General features: G+C 43.7%; 1 protein-coding gene across 2 annotated transcripts in view; it reads left to right on the top strand.

The window, feature by feature from the left end:
- Positions 1-14,738, top strand: part of LOC111864941 (protein big brother) — a 93,137-nt gene extending 78,399 nt beyond the window's left edge. The window contains exons 6-7 of one of the 2 annotated variants that reach the window (XM_023852578.2): positions 1,494-1,589; positions 14,548-14,738. In XM_023852578.2, the coding sequence (XP_023708346.1) occupies positions 1,494-1,589; positions 14,548-14,592 (141 nt within the window). In that variant the 3' untranslated portion in view covers positions 14,593-14,738. The remainder of the gene's footprint in view (positions 1-1,493; positions 1,590-14,547) is intronic. The other variant, XM_023852579.2, reaches the window with a different exon arrangement.
- The last annotated feature ends 7,154 nt before the right edge of the window (positions 14,739-21,892 follow it).

Below are 21,892 nucleotides of genomic sequence, written 5' to 3' on the forward strand. Positions count from 1 at the left end.
AAGCAAACAAAACAATTCACCAGTATTTTTGTGTAGGGATGAAGCGTGTGTCTACAGCAGAAACACCTTGCTCAGGGAAGAACTTGCACCTTAGGATGATGACGTATGTAATTTGGGAAATCGCATGACGAGGGACTTCATGATCTGTAAATTGTAGGCCATCTGGTACTGCAAGGGCAGTGAAATGTATGCGGCTACCGTGGGCCGGACATGTGGCTTGGGTGGCAAAAGATGCAGAATTTTGTGGGGAAATGTTAGGAGATTGAAAGATTCCATTAAGACGGTTCTTATGTTGTCATAACCGGAGATCGTGTGCAAAGGTGAGCTTTTACATAACGGGCTCTTCTACGAAAGCGTACATTTGTGTTTGTTGTCATTACGTGCTCTTTTAAACATGGTGTATTGTGGTTTGTTTAACGACGCTGTCAGTAGTTCAGACGATAAGGTGATAATGAAGAGTGAACTCGAAATTATGTAGGCGAAGCGATCATGGCCTAATTTGAGGAAAAGATTGCTTGTGTCCCTACCGACGTTCGAACCTGGCACCTCCAGAATAAAAATTGCAATTGTTGTCGGGAGAACCAACTTGCTATGTCCAACACAGTGTAAAAATTTAGCAATGTGAGCGGATATCGGCTCATGAAAGAAGGCTCTAATCCATAAAATAATATAATTATTGGCCTAATTAGGTAACCTCATATCTCTTGGAGTCATAGGTAGAACCACATGTGTTCAATTGGTATTTTAAAACGAATATTTAGAGAAACGGGGTGTGAGGATTCGAGTGAGCTTAGGTTCAGTGGCGGCTTCACTGTAATAAATCTTTGGGACTGCAAAATATCAGTGAACTTTTTGCCCAGCCAACTAACTAACATCTGTTCGTGGAAGATCCTATAACGCTCTTACTTTTGAATTCATTGAACACACATGCGTCTGACTAAACTTACTCCCGGATGCCTAGCAACGTGTGCTAACCCATCAACACAAACAAAACTATCACGCGTTTAGTTCATTTTTATCTATCTATCTACCTACCTACCTATCTCTGGCCCTACAGCCCTTTGTTGAACCTTGTCCGATTTTACAGTTTCTTAATCCTACACACAGTTGGTAGGGCTCCTTGGACGGGGGATCAGCCCGTCGCAAGGCCGCTACCTATATACAGAACAACACAAACACAGAATAAACGCACACAGACCTCCATGCTTTGAGTGGGATTCGAATCAACGATCCCAGTGTTTGGGCGAGCGAAGACAGTTCATACCTTAGACCGCGCGGCCAGTGTGATCAGCAAAGTTCCTTTTTGTATCAAACCTCTCGCGTTCTCAGCGAAGTGTCAAAGAATGAAAACGGAATTAAGGTATCTTGTTACTTGGGAAGTGATGTTGAGTTTCCGTGGTTTCCGGGAGCCTCGGACAAACAAGGATTAGAGTCAGGCTGTGTTCCCGTGGCTGTCAGCAGAGTAAACACTGTGCACGTGTTCTATGTTTCAGCTCCGGATGGCCAGCAGTCTGCAGCACCACCACGTGAATTCACCCGTCACAGGAAGGTGCCACGGGGGACCCCAGCGCGTCGGACTCTCACTGCAAGTAGGACTCCATATTGCACCCCGCAGCACCCACTCACCTCTCCCGTCCGATGGTAAAATGTGTCCAAGTATCGCATCATAGTGGACATGGCGGTAAAGCTCCACTTATTCCAGATCTTGACTGTAGATGATGAATACTCAGCTTTGCATTTACGTCGGTTTCCTCCCAGGGAAAACAGAAAGTATCAGTTGGGTAGGAGGGTGGACGGACCTCAGGTTCGGTATGGACAAAATATTGGTGAAGAAGGACAAGGCATTCCTACCCTCCAACACCTATCGTATTGATTGCCAACATTAATAAGAAGGGACGCGGTAATGTAAGTTGGGCAGTTTTTTTTTATTGCTAGTGGGGTGGGACTAAGTCCCTTGTACTACGGCCCCTTCTGGCCTATTGTACCAACCCCAGATGATAGATGAGGGTGACTGTGGAGCAATTGGTGGAATGAAGATTGGCAGGGGAAACCGAAGTACTCTGAGAAAATCTGCCCCAGCGCCACTTTGTCCACCACAAATCCCATTTGACCAGACCCCGGGATCGAACCCGGGCCGCCGTGGTGGGAAGCCAGCGACTAACCGCTTGAGCTATGGCGGGGCCCTAAGTTGGGCAGTTACACGAAATGCATTATTCAGCTCAAGAATATGTTAAGTACTCTAACGTTCAACAGGCGACAGTACAAGAACGTCAGATGTACTACAGACAGACAACAGAAATAAATTATAAAGGGTTCTGACGATGGTGGATAAAACACAGAATTACTGGATTTTTTTCTTTTTTTTGCTTTTTCCATCGTCCGAAATTCTACGAAATAGAAAACAAAACGTTTCGGAAACTGCATCTGTTTCCGTCTTCAAGTGAGGAAGGAAGACACCTACTCAGTTGGGCCAGTAATTGAGGTTAGCTCTTTCTAAGAGGCCCAAGTGAGTAGGTGTCTTCTTTCGTCACCTGAAGACGGAAGCAGATTCAGTTTCTGAAACATTGTGTTTTCTATTTCTTAGAATTCCGGACGCTGGAAAAAGTGAAAACATCCAGTAATTCTGAACAGTTAGAAAGTTTGGATATCCGACAGACCTCTTCCCGGATGTGTAGGATGTTTCAGAATGAACTGTTGAGGACAGAGAATGTGGTCATGAATTTTTGGGCTCCATAACAGCGATTAATCGCTTGATCAGCTGAACGACTACCAACCTCTGAAAGAGACTCCGCTTCATAATTTCCGTGCTTAACCTCGGATCAGGGAAAGAAAGAACAGGGATTCTCCCGCACCCGTCGTTGCCTGTTGACTGCGTGCTTTCTTCAGTTCCCACCAGTTGTTACTTATACTCTCGTATGGTCTGTTAATTTTAATGTTTACTACAAACAGAGTACTTTATTATAAAGAAAGCAGTCTTCTGGGATTTGGCACCGTGTATATGTGGTGTTAACCGACGTTTCGGAGGATCGTATCGCCTCCATCTTCAGGGTAGAAGAAAAAATATAAGAAATCTGCAAGCGAAGAGAACAGCAGACAGGTCTGCTTTTACCGGTTCTCACGGTCTCTTCGCTTGCAGATTTCTTATATTTTTTCCTCTACCCTGAAGATGGAGGCGTTACGTTCCTCCGAAACGTCGGTTAACACCACATGTACGCGGTGCCAAATCCCAGAAGACTGCCTTCTTCATAGTCACCGCCGTGAAAGCCTCAAATCTTACATACTTTATTATACTTAATAACTAACGATTACAAAAAACAACAACGTAAACTGTTCCCCTCTGAAGCAGGGAGGCGAGTCAGGGCTGTTGATAGAGGGAAGTGTAACTGGGAGGTGGGGGTAGGCGGCCGACTTTAACCCCACTATATGTTTTCATTTATTATTTTCTGTCCCGTTGGGCGAAGAAGTAAACAAGAACGCCACAGAGAAACGTGTCGGGACCTCGCGTGGTTTTCTGGACGGTAAAACAGGATATTGAGGAAGCCGACGTCTACTGAGCTATCCGTCTCATAGACTCTTGATTCCCAAGGATTTTCTGCTTCGATCTGGATAAGAACAAGAGAGATTCAGACAGCACAGAAAGGAGCTGTAGGCTAGACGTTTTCTAGCCGGGCGAAATTTTTCTCTTCGTAATTGTTCCGAACACATTCCAGGCTTCCCCAGAATCGTGTCCACTGAGTGCCTGAAGATGAGCCCCAAGGGTAAAACGGCTAGACCGTGAAGGTGCTTACTCCGCCTTCATTGTGTTTTTTTATTTATATGACAGTGGTAACGGTCTGTACCGCTTGCTTTATCATTAAATGGCACATTTTCGACAATTTATTTAGACAGCTCTTTTGTTTCTCCTAACGAACAGCGGTTCTTTCCCTTAGCATCACTAACAGACTTATTTCTGAAACAGACGCATGTGTTTCCTTGGAGGTGAGATCCTAATGTTTGAATACTCGTATTGAAGTCCGCCATATGAAGGATTACGCTTAACACGATATCCCATCTCTAGCCTTCATGACATTTTTAGTTTTCGAGGTATTGAAGATTCATATTGCCAGGTATTAGGTTGGGGCCACACGAGCGCACAAAATGCGTCCGTTGTAGAAATAAACAAGAGAGGCGAATGCTACGCTTTCTTCTGGCTCCATTGCAGACAAAAAACTACGCACCGCATTCTGCAACTGTGTGGTGTCCTCAGCAACGTCCGTCATAAAGTACTCGTACATACCATCCCATCCTATCTCTCTAAGATCCGTAAATCTTACTTCAGAGAAAACCCAAATAAAAATAATCGTTTCCGTTAAGCCTTCTCTTGAAGGCAATGCTAGTTTCGTTGAATAAATACCGTAACGTTTTGTAGTTATATGAAAGATACGGTTTTCCATGCTGTACGTGTTTAACAAAATATAAAGAAAATTATGCGTAACTCTAATCGGTGTGACATCTGCAATAATGTTAACCTTGCAACAGTAAACTTACACCCGATGTACATGAACATCAAGGCTAATGCGCATGTAAAGCCAGAAGAATCCAATTGTAGAGCATTTGTATTTCAGCTGCGGAAGGCTTACACCTCTCTGGTCCTGTTGAAAGTAACTACCTAAGAGGAATCCTCGGGACACTGTTAGTTTTTCGTGTTTCATGGCATACACTTAATTGTGATGAACTTGTTGCAACAAAATTTTTAAAAAAAACCTTGAAATATTGCCAAACACTTATCTGAATACTGTAGTACAAATGAGGATTGTAATCAGTGTTTATACCCTTTGTATCACTGCAGTGCTTTGCGTGGGATTTGTTGAAGTGTTTGCTGCAACTGACGAAATTCTCGCGGTCCGCGTGACTCATTCCCTGATCTCTCGGGCACACAGCGAACTTTCTCTGCAGATGCGCAGTGCACGAAAGCAAATACGTACTGAATAGGGATTTGGGGTTGTCTGAGAACAAGCTGCTGGGGGGAGATATTTGCAAGTACGAAAGATTAAGGAGGAGCCGGGATACAGTAGTCGGTATAGCGACTAGCTATGGGCTGGACGACCGAGCGGTCGGAGATCGAGTCCCGGTAGGATGAAGAATTTTCGCTTCTGCAGTCACCCAGACCGGCTCTGGGATCTACCCAACCTCCTGTACAATGGTTACTGGGGGCTCTTTTCCCGGTGTTAAAGCAGCCGGGGCGTGAAGCTGACTACTCATCTCCAACTAAAACCTAGGTCAAGAAAATATGGATCTATACATCCACTTCCCCATACGTCTTCATGTCGTAGTGCTTAACTGGTTAAGCACATGGACAACTTTACCTGTACATTTCTTTTACGACGGATCACATAATATATAAACTGACAAAATTACAAAAGAAACTTTAGTCAGAATATTCAGTCTTTTTTATTACTTTTAATATTTACCCCACAACCTTACGTGCTACATATGCTACCACTTCCCTAGTCCTGTTTGGGTCCACTTGGAACCGCACTGAATGAAATTAAAGGTACGCTGTCAGTCCCGTAGCAGCACATGGCCCCTTTACATTAAATCCAAGCTATGCTACAGGTCCCGTGGTGCTGTTCGTGACCTCTGGCTTCCACTAAATGAAATCCAAACTACACTACGCTTTCCATAGTCCTATTTGGGGTAAAAGGTAAAAGCGGTAAAGCTGTCCCTGTACCAGGCCGTGAAGGCCCATAGGGTTGTGAGACGTCGAGGCTCCCACATCTTCTAGACAATCGGCTCACAGATGGCGGTAAGGTTGTCAGTCGTACGCATCGGTCACCCTTTAACCCCCTCCCCCCCAGGAATCTTCCTGGCACTTTTTCTGTTAGAGACTGAATCGACTGGAAGGATTAAGTAAATTAAAAAAATTCAGTGACCTCATCGGGAATCGAATATGCTACCTTAGGGCTTGTAGTATAGTGCCTCAACCAACTACACTACCGCGTGCCTCTGTCGTATTTGGGATGTTTCTTAAACACAATTGAAGAGAATCCAAGGCATCCAACGCGTTTCGTACTCACACATTGGCGCCTGAAATTCAAGGTATTTTCAAGGGCCCTCTAGACAACACCAAATGAAAGATATGAATCACATAGTCGGATTTGGCTGCCTTGCGTCCAGTAAGTAAGTTCAGGCTACGCTTCGGGTCCTGTAGTTGTGTTTGCGCCCCCTTGGACCTCACCAAATGAAGTCAAAGTTAGACAACCGTCCCATAATTTCATTTGGTTACTCCTGGGCCTTACTAAATTAAATTTGAATTTCACTGCCTTCCTAAACCGCTCTAAGTAAGAACCTAAGTATGCTGTCATTCCCACAGTCGTCCTCCTGGGGCCGCCCTAGACCCAACTAAATGAAATCCATGGTACGACACTGGTCCCAAAGTCTGTTCGGCCTGATGACACCCAGCTCAATGCCCGAGACACGTGCTGGGCTGCTGGTGCCAGGCATCCTTCAGCACACCGCGCCATGCAGCTGCTGCACACTTTGGCCGCCTCTCTGGTCTCGGCCTGACCGCATTTGTATCCCAGTAAATATGTGAGTCCACGTGAGAAACGTGTTTCCCCTTTGTTCTTAGTATTATCCTCATGCTTCTTCGTTCCAGTTTCAGCTCCTATTTTCGTTATTTCTGCCATTTTCCTTCTCATTCTTCTCTCTTCATATTCTCCGGCACCAACAGGAACCGGATGTTCCGAAACCCTTCTTACATTGTTTTGTATCGTCCCATATCGTTTTAATGACATATGTTGACTAAAAGTAACATTTGATCGTGCTCTGAAATCCTGTCTAGCGTCACGATCTGCCTCTAAGTCTTCTTCCCCTTGAAGCATTTATGTGTGCCATTAAACTATCTATCTATCTATAGCACTACATCCCTTTGTTGCGCCTTGGCAGCTTTCTCAGTTTCTTGATCTTCTTTTTACACAGTCGGTGGGATTCCTTTGGCGGGGGATCAGCCCGTCACAAGGCAGCTACCTACACAGAGGACAGCAGACATAGATATATATACGTACATACTACCACAGTCAATAAGTTCGTGGAATTGCCGCAAAGCGTCGTTGCAGTGCACTACAGCGGATAGGTTGAGGCACGATATGATATCCTGTCAGTTCATCTCTCCTCACAGCAAGAGGCAGTTGTCTGCAAACAGTATAAGCAGAATTGCGGCCTCTATTGTGAACTGCAGTTAAATGCAAGTGGTGGAAATCGAAAATGTGGCAGTTTGAACAACGAGCAAACATCAAGTTCTGCCAAAAACTAGGCAAATCCCCTTGCGAAATGTTTGGCGCAGGAAGAAGTGGCTGTTGCTACAAGACAACGCCCCTGCACATCGCTCTGTTCTTATCCAAGGGGAACTGGCAAGGCAACAGGTCACCGTTTTGCCACACCCTCCGTACTCACCTGATCTCGAACTTTGCGATTTCTTTCTCTGTCACCGCGTGAAAGCAAAGCTACGTGGTCGTAGGTTTCAGTCGTCCGAGGAGGTCGTCAATGCCACAAGAGACGTCGTACGGGAATTTCCTTCCAATATGTTTCAGCAATAATTTCGGCAGCTATTTCAACGTTGGCAGACTTGCATAGCGGCCAACGGCATCTATTTTGAGGGCCGATGTGGATCTGTGTAAGTGTATGTGAATACCTTCTAATATCATGCGCTAAAACCACATTCCACGAACTTAATGACTCTACCACGTATGTGCCTGCCGTCTTATATTTGTGTTGTCCTGTGTAGGTGGCGGCCTTGCGAAGGGAGATCCCCGTCCAAGGACTCTACCAAATGTCCATAAACGACATTACGAAACCCGGAAATCAGAAGGTCTAGGATCACATCCGTCTTTCTGGTCACACGAGACGAGAAGTCTGTTTACTTTCTCATTTTGTGACGCGTCTTGGGAAAGCCCCCCCCCCTCCACCCATAAGGAGGCGCAAAGTTAGTACGGGTGAGGGGGATACAGAGAGGGACAGACAGCATGGTGATTTCATAGGCCTACTTTATTTGTTGGGGGCCGGGGTAGCGTTGTCGGTATAGCGGCTGGCTATGGGCTGGACGACCGAAGGTTCGGAGTTCGAGTCCCGGTAGTGTAAAGAATTTTTTGTTCTTCAAGTCGTTCAGACCGGCTCTGGGGTCCACCGAACCTCCTATCCAATGGGTACCGTTGGTAAAGCTTACCGCTCATCTCCAGCTAGTGCCGAGGTCAAGAAAATATGGATCTATATATTCACTCCCCCATACGCCTTCTTGGCTAGTGCTTAATTCTTTAAGCACAGGGGCAACTTTTACCTTTACTTTCATTTGTAGCCTACGTTCCTTATTTTGAAAAAATAAAAGTAGGTTTATGCGATCTCCATTCTGTTTGTTCATCTACGTATCTGTGTGCCTCTTTACCTCCCCCCAAATCAGCTTTTGAATGCCTGAACTATTCTTTATGAAAATTCTTATATCACGGCATCTGAGCCCATATCATTGGCGCATCTCACAAATCCCTCCCATCAGTCTCTTTGTCTCCATCGTTGCTAGGCAACAGCTCGGTCTAAAAGTTACCATAGCAACGATACACGCAACAGTAGAAACATTATTGGACGCGTCGTTTACTATGCGGTCCTTGTCGTATCAAAGGAAATCAGTCTTCATTTAATGCATCCTGTTGTGTTACAATATGTAACTTTATTTTTCCGTCACAACACAACTAAGGAGTATCAAGGCTAATACCCAGCTGTGCCTCACTACATGTTTCGGCCGTTAACGGCCATCATCAGGTGAATACGAATCAACAAACGTATACTATTGAACTGTAGTAAAATTAGATACAATGACAAGATAGTTAATTCTTTTGTACAAAAATACAACGGTCATTTATATATAAAACTGAAGGTTATAATATAAAACAAGATTAAAATTGATGTTTTATAACATCTAATCAGTCGTATGTTTACTTTATACGTTCCATGGACAAAATGAAAATATAAGATGGTATTGGAGGCCCATGACGTTGCAAGTAAATTAATAGAGTAGAGGTGCCTCGTCATACGAAAAAATGTCCGTACTGTATGAGGCCCTCAAGCCCTTAGCCCGTTACTAAACCGACTGAATTGTTCGGCTGCAATCGTGTGTTGATATTACTGTCACGTGTATGTGTGACTATAGACGGGGTTTGGATTGGCGAATGGGCTTATTGACCACTTATACACACCACTCCAAGTACAAGTAATTAAAAGCATCACTGCTAATCTCCACAATTCACAAATCACCACAGCACCCGCTAAGCTGTATCCAGCATGCTGTCTTCACCAGCCGTTCTGCGGTGACGGCTTCTAATAGTGGAGATTTTTCAGCTTGACGCGCTCAGATCCTCTCTTCAGAGACTTCCGTACAGAACTGACAAAGCTCTAGCCTTGTTCCTTGCGTATAACGTCTCGGCACGGACCACATAGAAAACACAGCTCTTCTATTGTTGGGCCAGTTATGTTCGTGTCTGTTGCTCTGGGAACGTGCTTACAGAGCCGTTGTCCAGGAACGGCCCTGTTATATCCACCCATCCCTTGGTTGTTACATAGCAACAATTCTACACGCTACACTACTATTTTTTTCGCAATCACGAAATTAACCCGCGGACCACCGTAGAAAAACCGGAGCGCCATATGTCCTAAACCGACAGTTCCCAGCTCAGGCTCCCTTAGCTCTAGTAAGCAGTGCGAAATGTTGGCTGAGGTTAACTCCATGAGGCTGCATGAATGCAATTCTTTTAGAGTTACTCAAAGCAAGTCGGCGCTTGTTAAGACTTCTGCGTTCAAGCCCAAGTATCGTAAAGGGTTAAGTCTACTTAATGAAAAGAGGGCTCTGCTATTGATCGTTTGTCCCTTCCCCTAGGTAGCTGGGTAAATATGCAAAGTTGTGAAAGTGAATTCAGATGACAAATTACAGTCTGTTAGCCATGCCAGTTGTCTTTCATATGCTTATTTGAGCCATACAGAATAATTACGCCTGACTGCGAAATGGTTTTCATTAGCTTGTTATCGCGTTGCTGTTGCAGAACCCATCGAAACGCTTTGAATGGGGAATTGGGTTTATTGATCGTATTAATGTAACTTATGTGTTCGCTCTGCTAAAATGTACCGCTTTGAAATAACTGGATTCTGAGCGGTGTGACTAATGTTGAACGTATGTAGAAAGTTACGTTCTAATTTGAAGAACACAGATGTAAAAAGAGAAGCACGTTCTTTGTGACCTTGCATCCCTGATGTTCACTTATTGCAGTTACAGATATGTTCCTCATAGAATCAATGAACATAGGACCACCTCCTTTTACTGACCACATACTTTATGCAGATCTACGTGGTAGTTGCAACATTTATTTTGAAGAAAGCAGTCTTCTGGGATTTGGCACCGTGTATATGTGGTGTTAACCGACGTTTCGGAGGAACGTATCGCCTCCATCTTCAGGGTAGAAGAAAAAATATAAGAAATCTGCAAAGCGAAGAGACCGTGAGAACCGGTAAAAGCAGACGCCGTCAAAGCCTCAAATCTTACAACATTTATTTTATTTATTTGTGTTTCATTCATCAACACTGCCTGTTGCTCACGCTATATAGCATTGAATGATAGGACGATAGGATAATTAGTGAGTAAATAAAACGTAAAGCTATCCCTGTAACAGGCCGTGAAGGCCCATAGGGCTATGAGACGTCGAGGCTGCCATAATTTCTAGACAGTCGACTCACAGATGGCGGTGAGGTCAGCCTTACGAGTCAGCCGCCGTATACCCCCAGGAAGATGCACTATGCTACAAGCCAGAAGATCGCGGGTTTGATTCCCGATGAAATTATTTTTCAATTGATTTAATCCCTCAATCCGCACTATTGCCCTGGGGTCGACTCAGCCTCTAACACAGCCGTGTCAAACATGAGGCCCCTCAACTTTTAGAGCTAATTGATATTAAAATGTTACTAGAAATATTTTTTGTAAAGACAAGAAGTCTCACGCAGACATAAATTAGCAGGAAATTCAACGTTTTGATATTTCTAACATAATTTCTTGTGTAATCTCTCTTTCTACATATTGAAAAGTTGTTTGATACTTGTCAAAAATAGCATTCTCTTGCTTTTTAAAACTGTAAGATATGTGACTTTAGGTAATTGTATTGAAATTATTCCTAAATAATAAATAGAATTAAATTTGCTTGTATCAAAATCTAATGTATATTTCTATTTTGAAGTGCGGCCCTGGACTATTATTTATAGGGCTGAGGTGGCCCTCTGTACAAGTTGAGTTTGAGATGCCTGCTCTAACAGAACTGAGTAAAGTTAAAGCTATCCCTGTAACAGGCCGTGGGGGGCCCATAGGGTTGTGCGATGTCTAAGCTCCCACCTTTTCTCTAGACAGTCGGCTCACATATGGTGGTAATGATGTCAGAATTACGTGCCGGCCGCTCTTTTTCCCCTAGGAAGATTCCTGGTACTGATTTCCGTTAGAGTGTGAGTTGAAACCAGGGCCATAGAGTGGCTGGAAGGGTTAGGTAAATTGAAAAAAAAAAATCCACCAAATCGGGACTCGAACCCGCGACCTTCCGGCTTGTAGCAGAGTGCCCCAAGTACCAAGAATTAATGAGTAATTGGCAGAAAGAAATGTGAAAGACGCAGCCCGCCTCCTCATCAGGTGTAGTGACTGTACCACCATAATTGGGTTGCTAGGGCCTTGTTTGTGAGAGTGAATACACCACGTCAGTAATTAAAGTATTGGACACCCTCGAGGGATGTGTTCCAGACCGAACGTCCGAAGATCCTCCTAACTAAATGCTTTGACCGATGAATTACTGTACCTACAAATGTTAGTAATTCAAACAAGGGCCTTATGTTCCATTTGAGTGGACAACTGCTCTTGGGTGATTAACTCTGAAGCCCCTCTGGATGGTGCCGAAGTCGTCACGTGACGCCTGTATATCCAGCTGATGAAGGTATAAGAGGTTAGGAGCAGGGCTTGATTTATGACGTTAGAACTGTACGCCTCCACTTTAAGTGTATACAAAAGATCGCACATTTTTCTCCCTACAGAGGGCAATACACTGGCCTGCAGACAGTTGAGAAGGCAGAACTGAAGAAACTGTTGTTCTCAAAGCTCCTACTGATTCTAAACAGAAATATTTAAACGGGCCATAAGACTATTCGTTTTTCCTTCATTTTCGAAAGCATCTCTAATCTTTATTAAACTTGCTACTGGTTTATGGCAAGCTAACGGGGTTAATTTTTTAAAAAAATTCCTATATGGACTGGCTGACATCCTAGACTAATAATTATGCAATTATGTCACTTATCTGTATGCTGTTGCTGGGTAGCGACCTCGAAACAGCGAAATATTCGCTGCTAAGCAACAGTTTTTTAAATAAACAATATTAGACGACTGCTGCTAGGGAACGTTTCGGTAAACACGTTCCCGCTGCAACGGATACGCATGCAACAATAGAAGAACTGTAGAAAACGGTGTTTTCAATGCAGTCCATGCAAAGGGATTATATAACGAGGACCCCAGAAGGGACTCGCCCCGAGATAGACTGAGTTGGCAAGGTCCAGGAGCATATAGAAAAGACAGATCATTCTCGTCAGAGAGGGCGCCCCACAAAAACAAGACTATAACTCTCAGACAATAATAAATATCTAGTCATTAGCCCCAGATAGGTTCGACACCAAGACTGAATTTTGACTTCGACTCTTATCTTGGCCAAAAGCCTAGAAGCTTTGTAGGAAAGCCAGACCAAATGAGGGTAGAGCACTCCCGTGTGGAGGCAGGGTCGAATACCACCACCGTAGCCTTGCTACTCGTAGGAGGCGACGAAAATTGAACCAAGTGCCTGGGGGCATAACTGGGCCATGCTGTTCCTGGGGGACATAAATACGGGAACCTGGCCCTCCAGGTTGGTGGAGTCTAGAATTTGAGACAGTAAAATGTGGTCAAGAGTCCCGCGGAAGCCAGGCCTGAGAATGACTGTACTGGCGAGATCCAGTAGTAATTGTAAATTACAGACCTGTCCTCCCGTCAGAGAGGATGTTACATAAGGATTAATAAAGCAGGTGTTCAGTGGAAAAAAATGCTGGTCGTGAGTCCCAAGGGACTTGTCGCCAAGACTATTTGATTGGCGGTAAGCCTCCAGCCGTAAAGTAACTCTGACTACGTGGGCTGAGTAGCCTGCGCTCCGTAGAAGCGGGTCGCCCTGTTCCTGGGGGATATAAATACGGGGACCTGGCCCTCCAGGTTGGGGAAGTCTCAAATCTGAGGCAGTACAATATGGTCATGGGTCCCACGGGATTTGGACCCGAGAATGACTGCGCTGGCGAGGGCCAGCAACAACTGTAAACGACAGGCCCGTCCTTTTGTCAGAGAAGTGTACGTAAGGATTATGACCACAAGAGTTCAGTTGAAAAATTGCTGGTCCTGAATCTCAAGGGGCATGACGCCACAACGAACTGATTGGCGGTTAACTGCCAGTTGTAAAGTGACTCTGACTCTGACTCTGACTCTGTGAGCTCAGTGCTCAGTTGAAAGTCAGGCAGTGGAGAGCATTTTGTACGTGTTATAGTTGCAGTAATGTTTGGAGTGCATAATTTATTGAGACTGTTATAGTTACTGTGTTAAAATCCGTTGCCAGGACACGCCTAATGAAAGCAGACTGAAAACTCGTGGCATGTGCTGGAGTGACTGGAGAAGCGTGGACATCAACGATAGTGTTATAGATTTTTTGTTTTGTATTTACGGTCTGTAAGTGGTCAGTAAATCCAATATCCAATCTAAACCGCCGTCGAGAGTGGCTCTAAATCGTGACAATATCGATAGCTCATTGGAAACCACCAAAATTCGTAGATTCTAAATGGTTGTGACGGTGGTATATAACACTTCAGAATTACGGGGGTTGTTGGACTTTGTCCATCGTCCGGTATTCTACTTTTCTAGTTTTTAGAATACCGGGCAATGGATGAAGTCAACCCAGTAATTTTGACAACCAAAATTGGATTCCGCGGCTTATCCTTAATATTAAAAACTCAAAATTCGTTAATCGTGTTACTGGGACATGACCATTAGCCTACCTTAAGCAATAGGCTAATAGGAATTGGGTAAATTGTTGAGGAATCGTGCATTATCTTGTCCATACTATGCAATCTTAGGCGGGGGCCACAGGGACGCACGAAGTACGTCCGTTACAAGGAACGTACTTTATGACGGACGTTGCTGAGGACACCACACAGTTGCAGAATGCGGTGCGTAGTTTTTTGTCTGCAATGGAGCCAGAAGAAAGCGTAGCATTCTCCTCTCTTGTTATTTCTACAACGGACGTCACGACGTTCCTTACATCGGACGCATTTTGTGCGCTCGTGTAGACGCTGCCCTAAAGGGTCGTTTCGCAAAGTTTTCCCACCAGTATTTCAACCAGTTCCCAGTTCCCTTAGCTGCGGGGCTGTACGTTTCAATTAGTTCAATATCTAAGACTCTCGTCTCACGTTAGTCATATGTTTGCTTCTGTCTTACAGGCACCACGGAAGAAGAGCGACCTAAGTCACGGGCATCACAACTAAGAGAGTCTGTGTTCTAATATTTTATCCCTGTTCTCTCTTTAATATGATAGACCAATCGTTTGTTACTTCGTTCTGTATATTGTAATACTTGTAATTTATGTGTATACACTTCTATAAGTATAAATAAAAGTATCTTTGTCGCTTCATGATGCATTACACGTGATGTACGTGTATAGTGAAGTAGGATAATGCTGAAAGGGGATATGGAAGATGTGAATTGGCTCGTGCTGACTCGGGGAAAAGAGTCCACCGGCTGCCATTTTGAATATACTAACGAACCTTTTCGATTCTGTAAATAGAAAGAATTTCTTGATCAGCAGAATAGGCTGTGATCTATTCAACGTGCAGGTAGCTAGATCGACGGCTGTTTGGTTAAGCCGTGCATTGGCCAAAATTGTCAGCCACATATTTGGACCTAAGGTAGACCAACTAAGTGAGAATGGAGAATATTACGTTACAGAAAACTTCGTAATTAGCTGTCTCTCGTTTTTAACCTTTTTTTATTTCTTGGGTGGAGGTTAGACTGAATCCATTTGGTATGTTGGCCAATGATTATTGACCTATTGTATCGGCCCCAGATGATAGATGATGATGTTGATGAATGTGGAGCAGTTGTTGGAATGAGAATTGGCAGGGGAAGCCCAAGTACTCATGAAAAACCCTCTGCAGTGCCACATTGTTCACCACAAATCCCACATGATCTGACCTGGGCTCGAACCCGGGCCGCCGCGGTGGAAAGCCGGCGAAGAGCCGCCTGAGCTATGGCACGCCCTTTCAGCCGGTTTTTTTTTTTCATTTCAGAAATCATAAATGAATTTCGGTTAAGTTTGTTTTCTATTTCAATGGCTGTTCCAGCCCTTTCAGGGCCCTGGCCTCTTGTATGAGGGGTAGGCCTCTGCGACCCTTGTACCGTGACCTACAGTGGTCTGTTGTGCTTGCCCTGGCCTCTTACTCAGTTCCGTAATCATTTTACACAAACGGTAGGACTCTTTGAATTAGTGAAAAGCCCGTCGCAAGGCCGCTACCTAAACACAGGACAACACGAACACAGAATGAACACGCACACACACAGACATCCATGCCGTGAGTGGGATTAGTACCCACGATCCCAGCGTCCGAGCCAGCGAGCGAAGACAATTCATGCCTTAGACCGCGCGGCTACTGTGACCAAGTCTGTTACTGTGGGATCAAAATTACAATTTAAAACTACCTAGTACGTTCGCTCGGGCTATAACATGACTTACTGTAGATTTCCGGTTCGAATCTCGACCGGGAGACTAATTATCCTCACTTTTTCGTGATTTTCCTCAGTTCCTTGAGGAAAATGCGGCAATAGTAGGTAGACTTAGGATATTTCCGCTTCATTCCACATCGTTTCAAATTTACTGTTTACTAAACCACCCTTTCATTCGACACTGTTTAAGTCTGAGTTACCGAGAACGTAGTTAAATAAAGTACAAACACAATTTATAACCTGGTTTTACTTCGTGTAACTTTCTGCTAATTCTCTCTCTCGGGCACATGGCGGAGGCTCTCGGAGGCTGTTGAGACCATAAGAGCAGAGCGGTTGGTAAATATAGGCACGAAAGAGGCCCTGGATGAGCAAGGATCGATATTTTCCATCTTCAGTCTCGACAGGAAGAAAGACGAGGAAGCTGCTGCTGTTTCTTCATCACGCACGCGTGTCCAGTAGCCATGGCAACCAGATTGAGGGGTAGGTACTATGGATTTTACACCACAGTTGCGCTTGCGCTCAATCGCATATTGCACTTTTATTGTATTGTAACATGTTTTATGATTGGTTCGAACAGCCCCTCTTTTACATCGCGTTCTTTTGTTTCTACTGTGAAATATGGCTGCCATCCGTACTGGGAGGGCGAAGAGAATCAATGAAATGATAATTTGTATCCAGAGCTCTGTGATTTACACTTGTGTCCATAGATTATTGATGTTCCCTAGCAGAGGCATGAAATTTATTAACTGTTCACTTTGTCATTGTCATGACGTGCTGAGAGACAGTGAATTGTTTTCAAAACGGCTAGTCTAAGGGTGCAATATGTTGGCTTCAAGTACAATTAATGACCAACATGGAGAAATGTTACTCTCAGAATACTCTTGTCTAAACAGCTTCCTTGTGAACGAGACTACTGAATGTAGCGTCGCAGCCCAGTAGTTCATACTCCTGCTTCGTATTTGGGAGATCCTGGGTTCAAATGTGAACCTGGAGGCCGGTGATCCATGCTAGTATTCCTCGGTGTGTTCAGGCAAATTACTGACGAATTTTTTTTTCAAACGGTGACGGTTCTAACTTATATTTGGGGAGGTTCTCTTTCGAATATAGGCTGGGCATCGACTATTCTGAGTTTTTTCGTGTATTTCCTCAGTCCCTCCATATAAATGCCGGAATAGCATATTAAAATTAGCCCACGACTGGCTACTTTCACGTCCTTTACAATTCATCTTGCACAATTATCCATTCATACTTTACGCTATAGTCTATAGACATTTTCGTTAGGCCTAAGTAAACTATAAATAAATAAAAATGCAAGCAAATATTGATTGTATGAAAATAAACATGTTTTCACGAGAGCTTCACGAAAGACGGGGTCACCTGGCCTACACTTTACTCTCGAAATATCAACCCCTCCTGCCCGCTGCACCCCCTCATGCGGAGGACCACGTCGCCTGTGTAGGAACAAGAATATTCTCGAAGTGGCTGGTAAGCCCCGTCAGGAAAATCAAGTAAAATATCTCGGTGTAATCTGCGATAGGGGGGTTACATGGCGGTTATACTTAGAAAAAATCGAAGCCAAAGCCTTCAGAATATTTATTAGATTATATTTTCTATTCAAAGTGAACGATTTAATTGGCTCTCCACAAAGCACTCATTAATTCTATAATGGCTTATGCTTCTTCCGCCTGGGAATTTGCTGAAAATGCCCACATTTTGAAATTTCAATGCCATCAAAACAAGGTTCTGCGCACCATTGGTAATTTCCCAAGGCGCACACCGGTTCGCGAATTGCATAAGGCTTTCAAAATACCGCACATATATGATTTTTCCCCCCTTGGCACTACAGCCCCAGTGGGCCTAGGCCTACCTCCATGAACTTCTCCGTTCACTTCGGTTTTTCTACATCTTACACGTTCGGTAGGACTCTTTGGGCGGGTGATCAGCTCGTCACAAGGCCTCTTCTTGTACACAGACACAGAAAAACGCACACAAACATCCATGCCCTGAGTGGGATTCGAACCCACGATCCCGGTTTCCAAGCGAGCGAAGACAGTACATGCCTTAGACCGCTCGGCTACAGAGACCGGCCACATTTATGATTAGGTAACAAAATTTTGCAGGTAGCGAGCAGAAGTTACACAAAATCGTGAAAATGCAAATGTTCGCAATATTGGACAAGTCTAAACCAGCCAGAAAATATAAGAGGCTTAAATTTGGCGGCGGTCAAACTTACGACCGTTTTGGTGATTAAACTGCCTTTGTAGCGCAAGCTACTCGAAATAAGACCTAATCTACTGTTCAACGCCTGGGCTATCAGAGGCCTTGTATATGTTATAATTAGTATCATATATATATATATATGTACACTTGCAAAGTTTGTTGCATAGACTTTAGGCAAGGGCGGGCGGAATATACAGTGTGACGAAGCAACAGTTGATCGGTTCCATGCCCAGAGCAACCGATGTGCATCAGACAGGAAACAAGTACCGTTTGTCTCATTCCATACCGGCGCGAAAACATGTCCTCTACTTCTCTGGAGAACTAAATATCTCCACACGTCATCTTTCGTGTTTTTCTTCTTTAGTGGTCCGGCTGTCCATTTAACGCAGCTTAAAATATTGTGACGTATAGACCCGTTGCTAGGCAACATCTCGGTAAATACATTCAATAAGTTACCCTCTCAACAAGAGAAGGATACTGTTGCTAGGTAACGAACCAATACACAAGTATTCTTAACTACAGAAGTGGTGTTTTCTCTTGGTCCGCTTGGAGGTTATATAAGCAGTACAGAACAGAATGAAATCAGAATGAGAATTGAAGGAGTACAACGGAGTTCTGTCGGAATTCAGAGTAGTTCTCTTGGAGTGTTTCTGTGATATCATTTTTAATATTACACTTTCTTCTCCGAGAAATTACTTCCTGCTGAGGTTTAGAACGAAAATATCACGCGTGTTTCTTGTTTCTTCCACACGTGCTTCATATCTGAACCAACAAATTTTCTGATATATCAACGCTTTTAACCCTTTCTGTGATAAACTGAACCAAACGGAGACTGAAGCCAGACTGTAATTTCTGTTAATGATAAGACAGAAATAGCTCCAGATCTTAAGATTTCGCACGAGACTACGAAAATACAACGGTGTTCAGGGCAGAGGAAACATAATTACATAACGTTCGCAACGTCGAAGGCGTTAAGATTAAACACAAAAACTTCTGCGAAAAACTAATGTACTTCCTTCGATACGACACGGACCGCATAGAAGACGATGCCTCCAACAATTCTTTGTTACCGCGGGAACGTTTTTACCGAGTTGTCACCTAGCAACGATAGGACAATACACAGATTCTCAGACTATCCTTGCATAAGACACGGATCGCACAGAAAATGACGCAACCAACAATCCTCTATTGTTACGTATATACGTTGCCGCTGGAACGTGTTTACCTACAATTGTCTAGCAGTGAAAGAAGAGATACCGAAATACCGAGCCTTTGCCTAGCAACGACAGGAGAGATGCACATACAGACCGATGAGAGGGATTTATGAAGTTCCCGCTGAGATGGGCTCAGTTGGTATGATACGTATACAAAGTTTCTTAAAAATTGGTTTAGGCGTTCAAAAGTTTATGGGGGCGATGCACAGACAGCATGAAGATCGCATAAGCCTACTTTAGGAAAGTATGCTACAGTTGATATCCGAAAAAGTATCACATGGCCTGATAGAGCCTCTTCTTCCCACTGCTGTTCAGTATTGAATGCCGCGAACAGAAAAACGGATCCAAGGGTCTGGTATTGATCGCTTTCATTACATGTTCGTCAAATGAATTGGACTGCGGGTAATACATGCTCCCGCCATTTTGTTCGTTCCGTAAATGTTTGCGGCGCGAACCTTGCATCCTCGATCACTGAAACGAATGGAGCCTGGTCTTTGCAATGAATAGTAATGAACTCCCGGTAAGCGGTCAGTAACATCACGAATATGGCAAATATTGATAGCGGCCTTCATATATCTACCGTAGTACTTCTGGAGTCTTCGGTTCTAGCTACGAAGTCTGCACGGACTTCCTTACTGCAGTTGCAATTGTTCTCAGTTTCCATAAAACATCGCAGGGTTTTCAGTTGTGTCTCGAAACAGACAAGCAGACACATGAAAACTTCTACCATGCAGAATTCTTACGTGTTTTCCCAATGCGTTCGGTTAATAGAGTTAATAACGTTATTAAATATTATTATTTTTCCTTACTACTAGTACTAGTACTTCTACTAACAATAATAATAATAATAATAAGCAGGTATAGCGACGGGCTGGACGGCTGAGGTTCGATTCCCGGCAAAGACAAGTGATTTTTCTGTACTCCACAGCGTCAATACCGACTCTTGAGACAAAAGGTAAGGCGGCAGGAACGTAAAGCTGACCACTCACCTCCATCAAGTGCCGAGGTCACTCTCCCGACGTGTCTTTATGACGTGGTGCTTAATTAATTAAGCAGAGGGAGAATTTTGCCTTTTTACTTTACTGCTACTAGGTCTCCTGCGAATAAGCTTAGTGCACTCATACTGTTATCGCTAAATCTTCATCTTGAGGTCGCTTTTTTAGTGTTTCTATATTTTCAAATGAGATTCTATATTTTATATGCAACACAGAAATTTCTGCTCATTAAATACATAAATTACTAATAACCTTTACAAAATACTAAACGTAATTAATAGAAATAATATATTTTTTTGTAAGAGAAGAGGCTGTGAAATGTTGGAAAATCAAAAAGGAGTACTAGAAACGAAAAAGGTTAATAACCATTGTACTGTAGCAAAATCAGGACAATGGCCTCTATTTCAGTCAGTAGGTAAAAAAGATAAAAGTTGTCCCTTTCCGAAATGCAGCACCGCTCAACGAAAACATGGGTGAATGTAGGTATAGCTCAAATCATTAGATGACGTCCTTCACACCACCGAGGAAAAGCCCCCCCGTATCCATCAGGCAAGGGGCTGTGTGGACTCGAACAGTCTAGACTCTGTGGAGAAGAGAAAAAGAAAATTCCTAGCACTTGCCAGGATTCTCAACGCTGTTCCTCGGCCGTGCAGCCGTAACCTAGTAACTCCTCAATTCCCAGATGTTCCAGACGCTTACCTTGCGACTGAGCTCCAGCAGTCACACTCGCTAGCGGCGGACACAGATCTGTCGTTAGAACTAATCCACGCAGCAGAAAACAGGCCTAGTATAAACTCTGTTGTTGGCAGCAGATAAAACATAACACACAGATAGTCAAAACCTATTTCGAAAATACTGCAAAGCTCAAACATTTGATGGCAAGAGCACAGTAACGAAATTACAATCGGAGGGAATTAGGAGCAAATAAAATGCCTGTTACCATTATGTTCTGCTTTTTAAAACCGTAACTTTATCCGTCCTTCTACATATGGGTGTGAAACCAGGTCTCATTAAGGACAGAACAGGCCTAAAGGTTGAGGGTAACTGAGAACAGTGTGCAGAGGAAAATATTTGGAGGTAACTGGAAGAATTACATAGAGAAGAGCTTCATAATTTGTAGTCCTCGCCAAATAGTATTAGGATGCTGAAACCAAGAAAAGGAATTGGGTCAGGCATATAGAACGAATGTGAGCAATGTAAAATGTTTTTGTTAGGTAAGCTGAAGGGAAGAGAACGTTTGAGAGATTTAGACCCAGATGTGAGGATAATATTAAAATGAATCTTAAGACAGATTAGGTTACTATGCACTGGTTTGATTTTGCTTGAAATGGGAACAAATTGCGGGCTCTTGTGGACACGGTCATGAACTCTCGGATGTAATAAAGGGGAAAATTACTTGATGAGCTTTGTGACCATAATTTTCTGAAAGATATTTTGGCTCTATTTTGTTAGTTGGCAGTCGAATTGTTCAGTACAAAGACACGTATATTGCAAATTTATCCGTATCTGTCTCTAAGAAATGCAGAATCGGAAATTGCTCCAGATGCAAGCGAACTAAGGTCTGTACTTTGTGTGGCGTGCCCGACAGTCTTTCATACGAACAGCTATTTCGAGTTTCTGTACAGTTGGGTCATGTA

This window comes from Cryptotermes secundus, unplaced genomic scaffold (genome assembly GCF_002891405.2).
Source record: "Cryptotermes secundus unplaced genomic scaffold, Csec_1.0 scaffold62, whole genome shotgun sequence".
In the NCBI taxonomy this organism is placed as follows: domain Eukaryota; kingdom Metazoa; phylum Arthropoda; class Insecta; order Blattodea; family Kalotermitidae; genus Cryptotermes; species Cryptotermes secundus.